We start from the raw sequence: 16,467 nt of genomic DNA, 5'->3' as shown, positions 1-16,467 counted from the left end.
AAGGTGCTAAGGGCATTATGAGCAGGTGCGTTGTCATAATAAAGTATCCATAAGCTGTCCTGCCACAACTCCCGCCTCTTCACGGGTGTTGGTTGACCGTCCGAATGATGCCTCTCACATCGAATAATGAATCCTAGAACTTTTCTGATTTACCAAGTATGTCACGAAAATATTAACCAGAGTGCGATCAATCAGGATGTATAGTTAATTATAGCAAGTATAACTCACACAAGGTGCCAATATTATAGGAATTACTTCAAAAACACTTTGTTATATATCTCTTTTTTCAATTATATTTATATCTGTATCATAGTACAGGAGAACCTCACCTTAAGTGTTTCGAGATAAGAGCTATCTCTCGGCTAACCATACTAAAGTCGAATGACGCAATAACGCAAGTTAATAATGTTAAAATAACATCTAAACGGTGGACATTTATCCATTTAAAGGCCTACTGAAACCCACTACTACCGACCACGCAGTCTGACAGTTTATATATCAATGATGAAATCTTAACATTGCAACACATGCCAATTCGACCGGGTTAGCTTACTAAAGGGCAATTTTAAATTTCGCGTTGAAATATCCTGCTGAAAACGTCTCGGTATGATGACGCCTGCGCGTGACGTCACGGATTGTAGAGGACATTTAGGGACAGCATGGTGGCCAGCTATTAAGTCGTCTGTTTTCATCGCAAAATTCCACAGTATTCTGGACATCTGTGTTGGTGAATCTTTTGCTATTTATTCAATGAACAATGGAGACAGCAAAGAAGAAAGCTGTAGATGGGAAGCGGTGTATTGCAGCCGGCTGCAGCAATAAAAACACAGCCGGTGTTTCATTGTTTACATTCCCGAAAGATGACAGTCAAGCTTTACCATTGGCCTGTGGAGAACTGGGACAACAGAGACTCTTACCAGGAGGACTTTGAGTTGGATACGCAGACGCAGTACCGTGAGTACGCAGCTGCGGCTTCCAAACATTTGATCGCTTGCCCGTACGTGCGTGCCGCTATGTGCATGTCACGTACGTAACTTTGGGGACTTTGGGGAAATATATGTGTAATATACACTTTGGGGAGGTGAACGGTACTTTGGGCTGTGGGATTGAGTGTGTTGTGCAGGTATTTGAGTTGTATTGGCTCTCACAAATGCCTGGATAAGGGACTTCCTAACGGACCGACCCCAGAATGTGAGACTTGGCCCGCACCTCTCATCCTCCCGCACGCTGAGCATCGGCTCCCCACAGGGCTGTGTGCTGAGCCCCCTCCTCTACTGCCTTTACACCCATGACTGCAGTCCGGCCCACAGTGACAACCTTACCGTCAAGTTCGCCGACGATACCACAGTGGTCGGGCTCATCTCCAGGGGTGACGAGGCTGCCTACAGAGAGGAGGTCCTGAAGCTGACGGCCTGGTCTTCGGAGAACAACCTCGCTCTCAACACCAGCAAGACCAGAGAGATCATCGTCGACTTCAGGAGGAGCAGCACCGACCCTGCCCCCCTCTACATCAACGGCGAGCGTGTAGAGAGGGTCCACACCTTCAGGTACCTTGGAGTCCACATCTCTAATGACTTCTCCTGGACAGTCAACACCACATCAATCATCAAGAAGGCTCAGCAGCGGCTACACTTCCTTAGAGTCCTCGGGAAGTACAACCTGAAGCCTGACCTGCTGCTGACCTTCTACCGCTCGTCCATCGAGAGCCTGCTGACCTACTGTATTACGGTATGGTACGGCAGCTGCACTGCAGCAGACAGGGAGAGGCTGCAAAGAGTGGTCAAGACGGCTCAGAAGATCATCGGCCGCCCTCTCCCCTCTCTGACGGACATCTACACCTCCCGCTGCCTCAACAGAGCCAGTGCCATCATCAAGGACAGCACCCACCCTGGCTCTGACCTGTTCCACCTGCTGCCCTCTGGGAAGCGCTACAGGTGCATTAAAACCAAAACAAACAGGCTAAAGAACAGCTTCTTCCCCAGGGCCATAACCATCCTGAACGGACTGCCCCATTGTCCCTCATAACTGCCCTCTCTTCGGTGCAATAACCCATTCCACCAACCACCCTGTTTTGTTTTGTTTTTGTTTGTTTTTTCATGTATATATTCATTTCACACCATATTCATTGCACTTCTACATTTTTATATTTTTATATATTTGCACATTGTTTTTCTAGCATGCACACATCGCACTGTATGGAATGGCCTCAATCTCGTTACCTTGCGTAATGACAATAAAGCTGATTCTGATTCTGATTCTGAGGGGGGGAGGTGTTTGTTATGCGGGATTAATTTGTGGCATATTAAATATAAGCCTTGTTGTGTTGTGGCTAATAGAGTATATATATGCCTTGTGTTTATTTACTGTTTTAGTCATTCCCAGCTGAATATCAGGTCCCACCCGCTTCTCACAGCATCTTCCCTATCTGAATCGCTCCCACTGCCCTCTAGTCCTTCACTCTCACTTTCCTCATCCACAAATCTTTCATCCTCCCTCAAATTAATAGGGAAATCGTCGCTTTCTCGGTCCGAATCGCTCTCGCTGCTGGTGGCCATGATTGTAAACAATGTGCAGATGTGAGGAGCTCCACAACCTGTGACGTCACGTGCATATTGTCTGCTACTTCCGGTACAGGCAAGGCTTTTTTATCAGCGACCAAAAGTTGCGAACTTTATCGTCGATGTTCTCTACTAAATCCTTTCAGCAAAAATATGGCAATATCGCGAAATGATCAAGTATGACACATAGAATGGACCTGCTATCCCCGTTTAAATAAGAAAATCGCATTTCAGTAGGCATTTAAATGTGGAAAAGGTGCTGACGGTGTATTTGACAGAGAAGCAGCTGTAAGGATATACCGCGGAAGTCCACCCTCAAAAGTAAATGCTGTCCATAATTTCACATTACTTCTTAAAACTACTGTGGTTGTAGTATATTTTTATTGTACTGTGTTTCATACAATATTTCAAAAAGTGTATTATTCTTTTTAAACTACATGTTACATGTTATAATTAATTAATAACCAATTAGATTTCATTTAATTTCAATGTGACACATTGATTTGAGATACAAGTGTTTTAAGTTAAGAGCTCCATCATAAAATCAATTAATTTATGATTCTGTATTCAGTACCTCCCACATTTGCTGATTTTCCAATTATTATAATATTTCATTTTCATTTTCCATTATTAGGCTCCTTCTCCCCTGAAAAGACATCACTGGTTCTATCACAGCAACACTTACAAGAACGACTTGACGTCCAGCCCCCTGTGGCGGATCTGTTCCATCATATGGTCCCAGCTTCCCGGATTCGACCTTGACCGGCCCGCCCCTGCCCCTCTGTACCGGGAGGCTCCGGCCGTACTCCCCCGGACCCCTCGTGGTCCTCCACGGTGGCCCCCGCCACCTGGGCCTGTGTGCAGCTGGCCCAGGCTTTGCGAGGTCACAGGGGGGTCGTTAGGACCCGGAGGGGGCTGGTGAGTGAGGGGCTGTTGGAGGCTCTGCTGCCGGACCAGGGGCCGGGGTCGCGCCACAGCCGAAGACGGGATGTGCTCCAGTGTGGACGTAGTTGAGAGGGAAGTGTCCCCAAAACTGAGCAGAAACACAAAAGACACACTATTAATAAAACCTGGTGGATATTTATGAGGTCAATCACACAAAGCTTGTCCATCACACAGGAACAGAATGTATATAATAAATGTTAAAGGGACTTATGATGAATTTTGTCCTTTCTGACTTATAAATGTTGATAAATGTTAAATATCTTTACATATTTTAAATTTTATTGAGACGAAGGGTAGAGGCTCTTCCCTTTTTTGATTGATTGATTGAGACTTTTATTAGTAGGTTGCACAGTGAAGTACATATTCTGTACAATTGACCACTAAATGGTAACACCCGAATACGTTTTTCAACTTGTTTAAGTTGGGGTCCACTTAAATTGATTCATGATACAGATATATACTATCAGATATATACTATCATCATAATACAGTCATCACACAAGATAATCATCAGGGTATATACATTGAATTATTTACAATCCGGGGTGTGGAGGAGGGGTTAGGTTAGGCTGTGATGGAAAAACAAAAAAAGGTAGAAAAAAGTATTATTTTAATTTAATCGCGTCATGTGCATAATACCACTGATGTGCGACATTAAAAATGTTTACTTTTTCTAATTTTAGAGGAATAAATGCGTTCTCTGTTCCGCTCGAGGAAACAATGAGTTCATCTTGTTGTCATGACTTGGTCCTGGGGGTTTGCTTTTCCGGAATGCAACGGAAAGTTGGCTCGGGCGAGACGGGAATGTAAATACATGATTTATTTAATATATCAAAATAAAGTACAAACGAAAAGCGCGCACAGTGGCGGAGAACACACGATGAAACCAAAAGACTATAGCATTAATAAACAAAACTTACTTGGCATGGACTAAAAAGGAGCAGCATGAACGATGGACATGAAATCAAGTGTCAGAAATGTGCAGAGCATAATTGTGGGATGTCACCAGAAAGACAAACTGAAAACAATGAACTTAAATACTACAGACATGATTAACGAAAACAGGTGCGTGACTCAAAACGTGAAACAGGTGCGTGACGTGACAGGTGAAAACTAATGGTTGCTATGGTGACAAAACAAAAGTGCACAGAAAGTCCAAAAACAAAACCGAACATGACCAAAACAAAAACATGATCACACAGACATGACACTTGTGTTTGTATCTTCGTTACATACTGTACAAACACACACACACACACACACACACACACACACGCACACACACACATTGCATACATCTTAGTTTCGATGGTGAGAATAGGTGCCAGGTACGAGACGGAGCGAAAGCAGACGTGTGTGTCTGTCTGTGTTTATTATTTATTGAATTGTTAATTGTTTTTTGAATGGATCCCCATTAGCTGACGCCAAGACGACCGCTAGTCTGCCTGGGGTCCATATAGGAGCATACAAAATACAAATACAAAGAATACATACATTACCAAACATTATACAAAAGAAAAGTACAACATAAGATAAAAAAGCTAGTTAAACCCAGTATTAAAAATTCACGTTATGTGGGCAGCTGCAATAGGTGTATCTTCAAAGCTGTCTTGAATGACAATTTATTTTGTGAGAGATTAATGTGAGATGGCAACCAATTCCAGAATGATATACATATACATGACTGTATGTTTGAGGAGATTGGTCCTGGGAGCAGGAAGTGCCAAACAGCCATTGCTGGCATTCCTAATGTCATGCATATGTGTGTTAGTTGATTCTAAAAACTGTTTGTAAAAGTTATCTGGTGATTGATCTAACATGGTAGTTCTAAAGAACATAAGGAGACTACAATGCATCTTTTGTTCAACAGATAACCAGGACAGGCGTGAATGCATAAATGAAATATTAGTGTGCAAAGAACATTTGTGTGTGTGTGTGTGTGTGTGTGTGTGTGTGTGTGTGTGTGTGTGTGTGTGTGTGTGTGTGTGTGTGTGTGTAAGTGTTACCTTTCGGTTTCATTGGACTGATACCCAAGCAACTATGCTTGGGAGGGGTAGCAGGATGGTCAAAAGCAAGTGAACAGTGTGACCATCGAGAAAGAATGCGCCAGACTTTGTAGAACTCAGTCTTCTCTCCAGCGTTGGTATTGCTAATGTTTGTACTTATTCCATTTGCAGAATAAATTGTTGAACTTTAATTTTAGTTTCCTCACTTTATTCAGACAGTCGTTACAATACAATAACCTGGGAAGACGTCCCCCTATAAAAGGGGATGCTCGAATATAATGCAGAGTTTGAATCGATCGAGTGTGCAGGTGTACATAAGTTTGTGAGTGGGTAAATCCATAAAATGTTTGTTTAAAGGCCTACTGAAACCCACTACTACCGACCACGCAGTCTGATAGTTTATATATCAATGATGAAATCTTAACATTGCAACACATGCCAATACGGCCGGGTTAGCTTACTAAAGTGCAATTTTAAATTTCTGCGGGCCGGTTCTAATACTAATCAAATATCATCCCGGGGGCCATAGATAATCAATTCGCGCCTTGACTTTGACACCCCTGCTCTAGGGGGTGCTCACGGCCCAAAAACGGTTAAGAGATACTGATCTAGACCACAAGGACATGTTTTAAATGTATATTAAAACCATCATTTTAGAAGCTTGTGGGAATAAAGTCTGCACACAGATTGAGTGAAGACAGAATACAACAACAAAAACAAGAGGGTGAGCAAAAGATAAATTAGACAAACAGCTGCTGCTAACATCTGTGTGGAGTTTTAAACTTGTGATGACAAATGTGAAAACACAGTTAACAGGTTTACAGGTACACTACACTGGTTGCCTAATTTAGAAACGTCACTTTGCAGTATAATGCACCAATAATGCGGTATAATGCAATGCAGTTCTTTGTCAAGCATTATTAATATTTTTTTTCAGCTTTTTGTGTCTAACAAACCATCCTAAATAATGTGTTGAGTGTACATCAGCAACACTAAATTAAAGAACCTCTCTCCCAAATGAGTCTTGACCTACTTGTGTTTATGCAGTTTTGTCTTCCCTTATTACTTTACTTATTGATGCTGCTGAGCCCTTTTCGACTTTACCCTCCATTTTTACTCTTCAAGTCCATCCACCAATTAACAAGTCGACAAGTCTTAAACTTATGCAGTGCGTTGTCAGCCCCTAGCCTACACTCAATCACTGCTGTCTGATGTACATAAGCTTGTACTTGTAAGACGATGTAAACAGCTCTGTCTCCCGCTAAAGCTGTGCAGGAAGATTTACTGTCTGAACTTGTGTTTAGCAGCGCTTTGCAGAATTAACTCAGCCCGAAATCTGCTGGAGGAGCCAAGAGACAAGCACCCGGAGGGGAAAAAAAAGCATTGCCAGGTCAACTTGTACAAAACAAAAGCTCTTACTTGCATTTATGCTCCATATAGGCACATTTATTGCATAATGTAATGTATTCAATGCTGTATTCCCAGAGTAAATAAAAGTCGCTTGCTGGATTTTCGTAGAACATAATAACATACTGTAACGTACTGTATTAAGCTGGCATTAATCAAGAGTTTCAAAAAAAAGTACATCAAATTAAATTGGATCTAAAAAAGCTAAAACAAGCATTATATATATTTAAACACAAAGTTAAAATATTAGTTGTTACGATTCAAATTTTACAGTAGCTCTTACTAGTTACACTATGGGCCTGATCTACTAAGATCCAAATACCACGCGCTGAACAGTGTGTGCAAACTATACAACTGTTGGTATTATTAGTCGGTGTGATGGGGGTGATCTACTAACACTTTGTGTGCAATTGATAACAAATGTCATGTCTGTGTAATCATGTTTTGTCTTAGTCATGTTTTGTTTAGTTATTGGACTCTTTAGTTTCTGGCTTTTCACTCCCTTGTCTTGTTTCCATGATTACCCATTAGTTTCACCTGTTCCACGTTTGGACTCATTGTGCACTCTTGTTTGTCACCATAGCAACCCATTAGTTTTCACCTGTCACGTCACGCACCTGTTTCACGTTTTGAGTCACGCACCTGTTTTCGTTAATCATGTCTGTAGTATTTAAGTTCATTGTTTTTCAGTTTGTCTTTCTGGTGACATCCCCACATTTATGCTCTGCACATTTCTGACTCTTTTTTCATGTCCATCATTCATGCTGTTCCTTTTTGTCCATGCCAAGTAAGTTTTGTTTATTATTGCCACAGTTAGTGTTTTTTGTTGTTCATAGTTTTTGCCTTTGTGCAAGTGTTTGGTTTCATAGTTTGTTCTCCGCCATTGTGCGCGCCTTTTGTTTACTTCCTTGTTTTGTATTTATAGTGTTTAAATAAAAATGTACCTTCATTCCCGTCTCGCCCGAGCCAACTTTCCGTTGCCTTCTAGAAAAACTAAACCCCAGAACCGAGTCATGACAACAAAAGCAAAAGTAGTGCAGACCGCATTATTTAAAGGAGGTTTTTGTGTGCACCACCGGCAGTGCCCAAAGAGAAACTAATACAATAATAATATACATTATATTGCCAAACGTATTTGGCCACCTGCCTTGACTCACATATGAACTTGAAATGCCATCCCATTCCTAACCCATAGGGCTCAATATGATGTCGGTCCACCTTTTAGCAGCTTTTACAGCTTCAACTCTTCTGGGAAGGCTGTCCACAAGGTTGCGGAGCGTGTTTATAGGAATTTTCGATCATTCTTCCAAAAACGCATTGGTGAGGTCACACACTTATGTTGGTCAAGAAGTTGAGATGCTTGTCCGTTCTAATTCATCCCAAAGGTGTTCTATTGGGTTCAGGTCAGGACTCTGTGCAGGCCAGTCAAGTTCATCCACACCAGACTCTGTCATCCATTTATTTATGGACCTTGCTGAATGTTGAAAGAGGAAAGGGCCCGCTCCAAACTGTTCCCACAAGGTTGGGAGCGTGGAATTGTCCAAAACATTTTGGTTCTCTGGAGCATTCAACGTTCCTTTCACTGGAACTAATGGGCCAAGCCCAACTCCTGAAAAACAACCCCACACCATAATTCCTCCTTCACTAAATTTCACACTCGGCACGATGCAGTCCGAAATGTACCGTTCTCCTGGCAACCTCCAAACCCAGCCTCGTCCATCAGATTGCCAGATGGAAAAGCGTGATTCATCACTCCAGAGAAGGCGTCTCCACTGCTCTAGAGTCCAGTGGCGACGTGCTTTACACCACTGCATCCGACGCTCTGCATTGGACTTGGTGATGTATGGCTTAGATACAGCTGCTCGGCCATGGAAACCCATTGTATGAATCTTTCTGCATACTGTACGTGGGCTGATTGGAAGGTCACATGAAGTTTGGAGCTCTGTAGCAACTGACTGTGCAGAAAGTCGGCGACCTCTTTGCACTATACGATGACCCCTCTCTGTCAGTTTACATGGCCTACCACTTCGTGGCTGAGTTGCTGTTGTTCCCAAACTCTTCCATTTTCTTATAATAAAGCCGACAGTTGACTTTGGAATAATTAGGAGCGAGGAAATGTCCTGACTGGATTTGTTGCACAGGTGGCATCCTATGACAGTTCCACGCTGGAAATCACTAAGCTCCTGAGAGCGGCCCATTCTTTCACAAAAGTTTGTAGAAACAGTCTCCATGCCTAAGTGCTTGATTTTATACACCTGTGGCCAAGTGATTAGGACACCTGACTCTGATCATTTGGATGGGTGACCAAATACTTTTGGCAATATAGTGTATCTCTCAAATGAAACAAAAATTAACTGCCAGTGAACAGAATCAATTACATTTGTTTAAACAAGCCCCTTAACTCATTCAGCAGCTATAATTTTAAATGTTTTAATTATTATTAATTTTTAATCATTTAATTTTTATTTTATTTTAATCATCCTGATGGAACTCTCCTGAAGGAATCAATAAAGTACTATCTACCTATCTATCTATCTATCTATCTATCTATCCATCTATCTATCTATAAAAGTATATTGCTGAATAAACAAATTGTCCAATATTTTCTATTTCTGACAGTCCAAATATGTTGACACACACACACACACACACACACACACACACACACACACACACACACACACACACACACACACACACACACACACACACACACACACACACACACACACACACACACAGACAAAATATTCTCTCTCAGTTGACTGTTTTTGGAGCGCAATCGCTTAATTTCTTACAGCCGTTTGTGCGTTACTGCGCCAGTATGTACGCACATTTCAAACGTGTTAAATAGCTAATAATCCGACAAGTGATTTCTTCCCGGAAGTGAAAAACAGTGGTGGTCAACCAAGCTAAAATGGCTGTTGTAAGCAAGCAGCGAGTGAACTATTTAAGTACAAAAGAGGCTTAAATCTTCCTGCAAAAAGCAGATATGAGCAAAAAAATCCAATGGAGTAGATCCCTGTGCATTCTTATTTTGTTGATTAATGAAGATTGTTTTAAAGGTGCACATCACATTATGCATGAGGAGGAAAGATGAGGAGCGAGCAGGTGTAGCACACGCCGCTGCCCCGACACTGGAGCATAATTTACATTTCAGAGACCAAACTGAAAGCAGTGAAATGCAACAAAATATCAACCGGCAGAGCAGCGAAGCGTATAAGTCCATTTAAGAGTAGAATGCAAGCCTAGTAGGAAAAATGCCTTTATGTTGGCATGTCTGTGAAAGGGATGTATTTTTTTAAAGTATCAAATCAAACAGTTTGCAGCAATGTGAGGAAACATTCAGAGGTTAAAAGTTTTGAAGGAGAGCATTTTGTATTTGGGACTTATTGTCATCTTCTGAATAACACTCAAAGAATTAATACTACAGCAATACGATAGTTTTCGACAAAGAATGTCAACAACATTGTGAGTACCAGCTATAAAAATGCATCTCATCTCCACTAACAAAAGTCTTCAATAAAAGTAGAAGTGTAGTTTTGTGTTGGGTGTCTGAAACAGATGAAATGTATTAACATATACCGTATTTTTCGGAGTATAAGTCGCACCGGAGTATAAGTCGCACCTGCCAAAAATGCATAATAAAGAAGGAAAAAAACATACATAAATCGCACTGGAGCAAACTATGAAAAAAACTGCGACTTATAGTCCGAAAAATACGGTACATATATTTTTTACTGGATAATAGCTTTAGTATTTGTCTTACCAGAAGGAACAGGCTACCAAGAAAAATTGAGGTACCACTGTTAGGGATGGAAATCTTTCCCATTTGAACCGATACGGTACTAATTTCTAGTACCTGAGGATCAATATCAGTGCTGAATCGTACCAATTTTCTTTCAATTGTGCTGTCCAGTCGTTATATCTTGATTTATTACACTTCCGAGTCTCATTTGCAAGTACTATAGAGTAGACTATCCATTCATTTGCAATTCCAAAACATTAGGTGGCAGTAGTGTATAGACTACGGTGTGTTGCCTAGTCAGAAAGTAATCTTTGGCCTTGCTTACACTGCAGGTCAATTACGATTTTTTACGCCTTTTTTCAAGCTCATGTGAACAGTGTAATTCCGAATTTTTCATATCCAACCAAAGCGTCTTTTGTATGTGGAAATAAATCTGATTACAGTACAGGCCAAAAGGTTGGACACACCTTCTCATTTCAATGCATTTTCTTTATTTTCATGACTATTGTAACATGAATATTGTAGATTGTCACTAAAGGCATCAAAACTATGACACCTGTGAAGCGAAAACCATTTCAGTTGACTGCCTCTTGAAGCTCATCGAGAGAATGCCAAGAGTGTGCAAAGTAGTAGTCAGAGCAAAGGGTTGCTATTTTGAAAAAACTAGAATATAAAACATGTTTTCAGTTATTTCACCATTTTTTGTTAAGTACCGTATTTTTCGGAATATAAGTCGCAGTTTTTTTTCATAGTTTGGCCGTGGGTGCGACTTATACTCCGGAGCGACTTATGTGTGAAATGATTAACATATTACCGTAAAATATCAAATAATATTATTTATCTCATTCGCGTGAGCGACGAAGCAAATGTCCGCAATCGTCACACACACATCGGCAATCGTCACTCACATGCCAACCAATAAGAATTTGGCGGGTGTTGGTCATGGCAGAAGAGCATTGTGGTTTTTGGAATGCTAACTGCTATATGCTATTTGCTACTGCCGGAGCTATTAAAATGGATCACATCAACAATCGCGGTAACTTATAAAAACTGAGAAGGACTGAACTAAAATGGCACCGAAAAGGAAATCATATACTGCAGATTACAAGCTGGACGTAGTGAAATATGCACCGGAAAACGGCAATCGAGCAGCAGAAAGAATGGACGCTAGCGGGGCGCATACCAGGAGCGACACCGAGGAGGAAGATTTCATGGTATTTAGCGATCGTGAGTGACAGATTGTTTGGTAAACGTATAGCATGTTCTATATGTTATAGTTATTTGAATGACTCTTGCCATGATGTGTTGGTTAACATACCAGGCACGTTCTCAGTTTGGTTATTTACGCCTCATATAACGTACACTTATTCAGCCTGTTGTTCACTATTCTATATTTATTTTAAATTGCCTTTCAAATGTCTATTCTTGGTGTTGGGTTTTATCAAATAAATTTCCCCCAAAAATGCGACTTATACTCCAGTGCGACGTATATATGTTTTTTTTCTTCTTTATTGTGCATTTTCGGCCGGTGCGACGTATACTCCGGAGCGACTTATAGTCCGAAAAATACGGTACTTAACTCCACATGTGTTCATTCATAATTTTGATGCCTTCAGTGACAATCTACAATGTAAATAGTCATGAAAATAAAGAAAATGCAATGATTGAGAAGGTGTGTCCAAACTTTTTGTCTATACTGTATATGTGAACGCCATGTGAACGCTACTGCGCTCAGGTTGCATTCATCCGACCAGAGCGTCGTCACCCTCATAATTATTCGCCAAGATAGACGGTTACAAAATAAATACTTGAGAACGAAGCAGAAAACAGGTAAAAATAACATGTTTGAGGAACTCACGTGAAAGTTTCACCACTCCTGACACGCTCTTCAAGCACACATCGAAGCAAAATATCCCGTAAAACTGCCAGATCCAAAATACTTGTCCTCTTTCTTCTTAATATTCTACGCACAATAATTTGGTCCAGAAAATGCTGACTTGATTGCACAAAATCTTTTAAATTGCAACTAATGTGCCAGTACTGAGACTGACTGCAGTAGAAGACATGTTTATTTCTGTAAACATTGCAGTGCAACGTCATCGTCATGACGTCCTGTCCGTATGCGGGCCGGATTGCATTCACATTAGAAATCACTTTTTTTCGTTTTAATGTGAACGGCCACTAAAAAGATCGGATTTGACAAAAAAAATCTGAATTGGACAGCGTAAACGTAGCCTTAGTCATTAATCAATGCTATTAATCTATCCTATCCCACTGAAAGAACGCACTTTTTTTCCACTCAATGTGCCGTCTGAGTATGTCAAAGTCACCTGCGTAGTCCCACAAGGATCGGTTCTTGGCCCTGTACTTAATAGCAGATATATGCATGCGCAAATATAGTGTCAGCTTTAACTGTTATGCTAAGGACACCCAACTTTACATGACAGGCGGCGTGCCTCGTATGGTAGAGCGGCCGTGCCAGCAACTTCAGGGTTCCAGGTTCGATCCCCGCTTCCACCCTCTTAGTCACTGCCATTGTGTTCTTCAGCAAGACACTTTACCCACCTTCACCTAGTGCCACCCACACTGGTTTAAAAGTAGCTTAGAGATGTAGATTATGTAATTTACTATGTAAAGCGCTTTGAGTCTCTACATGCCCCTAAAGCTGACCAACACGCCAGATTTTAGTCACCCGGAGGCATGTCTAAATGAAATTAAACAATAGATGTCCGTCAACTTCTTGCCTCTTAACGTAACTTTTTTTTTAAGAAAACTGAGATGTTGTTGAAATTCGACAAAATAAAACAATAAAACAAGCGACTGTAAAAAATCTTGACAATATTTCTCACCCAACTCTCTCATTTGAGCTGCACATTAATAGTGTTACTAAAATAGCCTTCTTTCATCTCAGTCACATCGCTCAAATTTGTTCCATTTTGTCCACCACCGACGCTAACATTATTATTCATGCGTTTGTTACGTCTCGTCTTGATTACTGTCACACATTCTTTTCGGGTCTCCCCATGTCCAGCATCAAAAGATTGCAGTTGGTTACAAAATGCTGCTGCTCGACTTTTGACAAAATACAAGAAAGTTTGATCATATTACGCCTATACTGGCTCACCTGCACTGGCTCCCGGTACTTAAGGTACGATTTTAAGATTTTATTACATAAGTACAACATACTAAAAGGTTTAGCACCATCCTATCTTGCTGATTGTATAGTACTCTATGTTCCGTCCCAAAAACGCCGGCTTATTAGAGACCCCCAGAGTCCCCACAAAAGTGAGCATGGGGGTACCACAAGGCTCAGTTCTTGGACCCCTTTTATTTTGTACATACAATAAAACTCCCCCTAGTTTGTGATAAGGTATATGGATGTTAATGTATGCTGATGGCAGTGTACTGTTCACACATGAAGTTGCAAGCAAACTATCCAGGGCTATGGACAAAGTGACCAGAGTGGCTCAAACAATAGTATCCAATACTGAATACAGAAAAAAACGATAGCTATGTACTTAAGTATAAAGAATTCTAAAAGGGTGCACCCAAACGTACTGGTAAAAGGGACAATTATTAAAACTGTTGAGGAAACAAAATATTTTGATTGTGATATAATCTTCAAAAAAACATGTTAAAATGATTGCTAATTAACCAAATAATAATATTTTCTAATTTCTAGCATATTAAAAAACTATCTTTTTCCCTGAAGCTGCTTTAAAACATACCTGCATGCTATGATTCTCTCTTACATGAGATATTGACTGTATCTTGTGTGATGACTGTATTATGATGATAGTATATATCTGATAGTATATATCTGTATCATGAATCAATTTAAGTGGACCCCGACTTAAACAAGTTGAAAAACTTATTCGGGTGTTACCATTTAATGATAAATGATAAATGGGTTGTACTTGTATAGCGCTTTTCTACCTTCAAGATACTCAAAGCGCTTTGACACTACTTCCACATTTACCCATTCACACACACATTCACACACTGATGGAGGGAGCTGCCATGCAAGGCGCTAACCAGCAGCCATCAGGAGCAAGGGTGAAGTGTCTTGCTCAGGACACAACGGACATGACGAGGTTGGTACTAGGTGGGGATTGAACCAGGGACCCTCGGGTTGCGCACGGCCACTCTTCCACTGCGCCACGCCTATTTAGTGGTCAATTGTACGGAATATGTACTTCACTGTGCAACCTACTGATAAAAGTCTCAATCAATCAATCAGTCAATCAAAATTGTATACCATGCTTGACTTAGGCAAATCAAACCACCCTAAAGCCAATCAGATTGCTGTATGAACAAGCATAGAAAATACTGGATCAAAAACCAAAACAATAACATTGTAACATTCTCTCTAAATAGGACGTTTTGATCATGTATTTGTTATGTGTCATATTCGTCTGGTGCACAAAATGATACACAATGCTGCCCCGCCTCCATTGAAAATATATTTGATCCTCAGCTCTGAGTGCACAACTAGGGCCTTAAAGGGGAACTTACATTTTTTTAAAGAAATGTTGCCTATCGTTTACAATTCTTCTGAGAGATAAGAAGACAAAAGTTTTTCCGCTTTCTAACATATAAAAATCGGCTCATTCTTGGTGGCTAGCAATATAGCTAAAGGGAGCAATCAATTATATCTCTAAATTACTTTAAAATGCATTCAAAAACAGCCAACAATACTTAATTTACGTTCCGTAACATGTATAACAACTAAGCTGTAGCGACATTGTTATTGTAAGAGGAACTCTTTTTATAGCGTAGTAACACATCGCCATGCTATGGTATTAGCCGTAATATATATATATATAATAAATGTATATATCTATTTATTGTATATATATATTTATATATTATTTATATATATTTATTTATTTATATATGCACCTTATTGCTTTTTTATCCTGCACTACCATGAGCATATGTAACGAAATGTTGTTCTTATCTGTGCTGTAAAGTTCAAATTTGAATGACAATAAAAAGGAAGTCTAAGTCTAAGTCTAAAAGCTAGCTACGGCAAGAGATAAGCTAGTTTCTACGTCAACACGAAACGCGTTTGCGTTTCTAATGCACAACACTTCGATACGACACCAATCTGAACTGACTAAAAAACATGAACAATCATATTACAGTATCTGTAAAGTATAAGCCCACATTGAATCGTTTGTTTGCACAAACCCCGTTTCCATATGAGTTGGGAAATTGTGTTGAATGTAAATATAAACGGAATACAATGATTTGCAAATCCTTTTCAACCCATATTCAATTGAATGCACTACAAAGACAAGATATTTGATGTTCAAACTCATAGACTTTTTTTTTTTTTTTTCAAATAATAATTAACTTAGAATTTCATGGCTGCAACACGTGCCAAAGTAGTTGGGAAAGGGCATGTTCACCACTGTGTTACATGGCCTTTCCTTTTAAACACTCAGTAAACGTTTGGGAACTGAGGAGACACATTTTTTAAGCTTCTCAGGTGGAATTCTTTCCCATTCTTGCTTGATGTACAGCTTAAGTTGTTCAACAGTCCGGGGGGTCTCTCTCATAATTTAGGCTTCATAATGCGCCACACATTTTCAATGGGAGACAGGTCTGGACTACAGGCAGGCCAGTCTAGTACCCGCACTCTTTTACTATGAAACCACGTTGATGTAACAAGTGGCTTGGCATTGTCATGCTAAAATAAGCAGGGGCGTCCATGGTAAAGTTGCTTGGATGGCAACATATGTTGCTCTAAAACCTGTATGTACCTTTCAGCATTAATGGCGCCTTCACAGATGTGTAA

At 40.4% G+C, this 16,467-nt stretch overlaps 1 protein-coding gene across 2 annotated transcripts in view; it reads right to left on the bottom strand.

Annotated features, from left to right (window-relative positions):
- Positions 1-16,467, bottom strand: part of LOC133615993 (synaptotagmin-7-like) — a 464,522-nt gene that overhangs the window by 156,748 nt on the left and 291,307 nt on the right. For both annotated transcript variants that reach the window (XM_061974950.1, XM_061974951.1), the window contains one exon: positions 3,244-3,591. In XM_061974950.1, the coding sequence (XP_061830934.1) occupies positions 3,244-3,591 (348 nt within the window). The remainder of the gene's footprint in view (positions 1-3,243; positions 3,592-16,467) is intronic.

The sequence above is a fragment of the Nerophis lumbriciformis genome, linkage group LG15, assembly GCF_033978685.3.
Source record: "Nerophis lumbriciformis linkage group LG15, RoL_Nlum_v2.1, whole genome shotgun sequence".
In the NCBI taxonomy this organism is placed as follows: domain Eukaryota; kingdom Metazoa; phylum Chordata; class Actinopteri; order Syngnathiformes; family Syngnathidae; genus Nerophis; species Nerophis lumbriciformis.
This window is presented reverse-complemented; position numbering and strand designations above follow the sequence as displayed.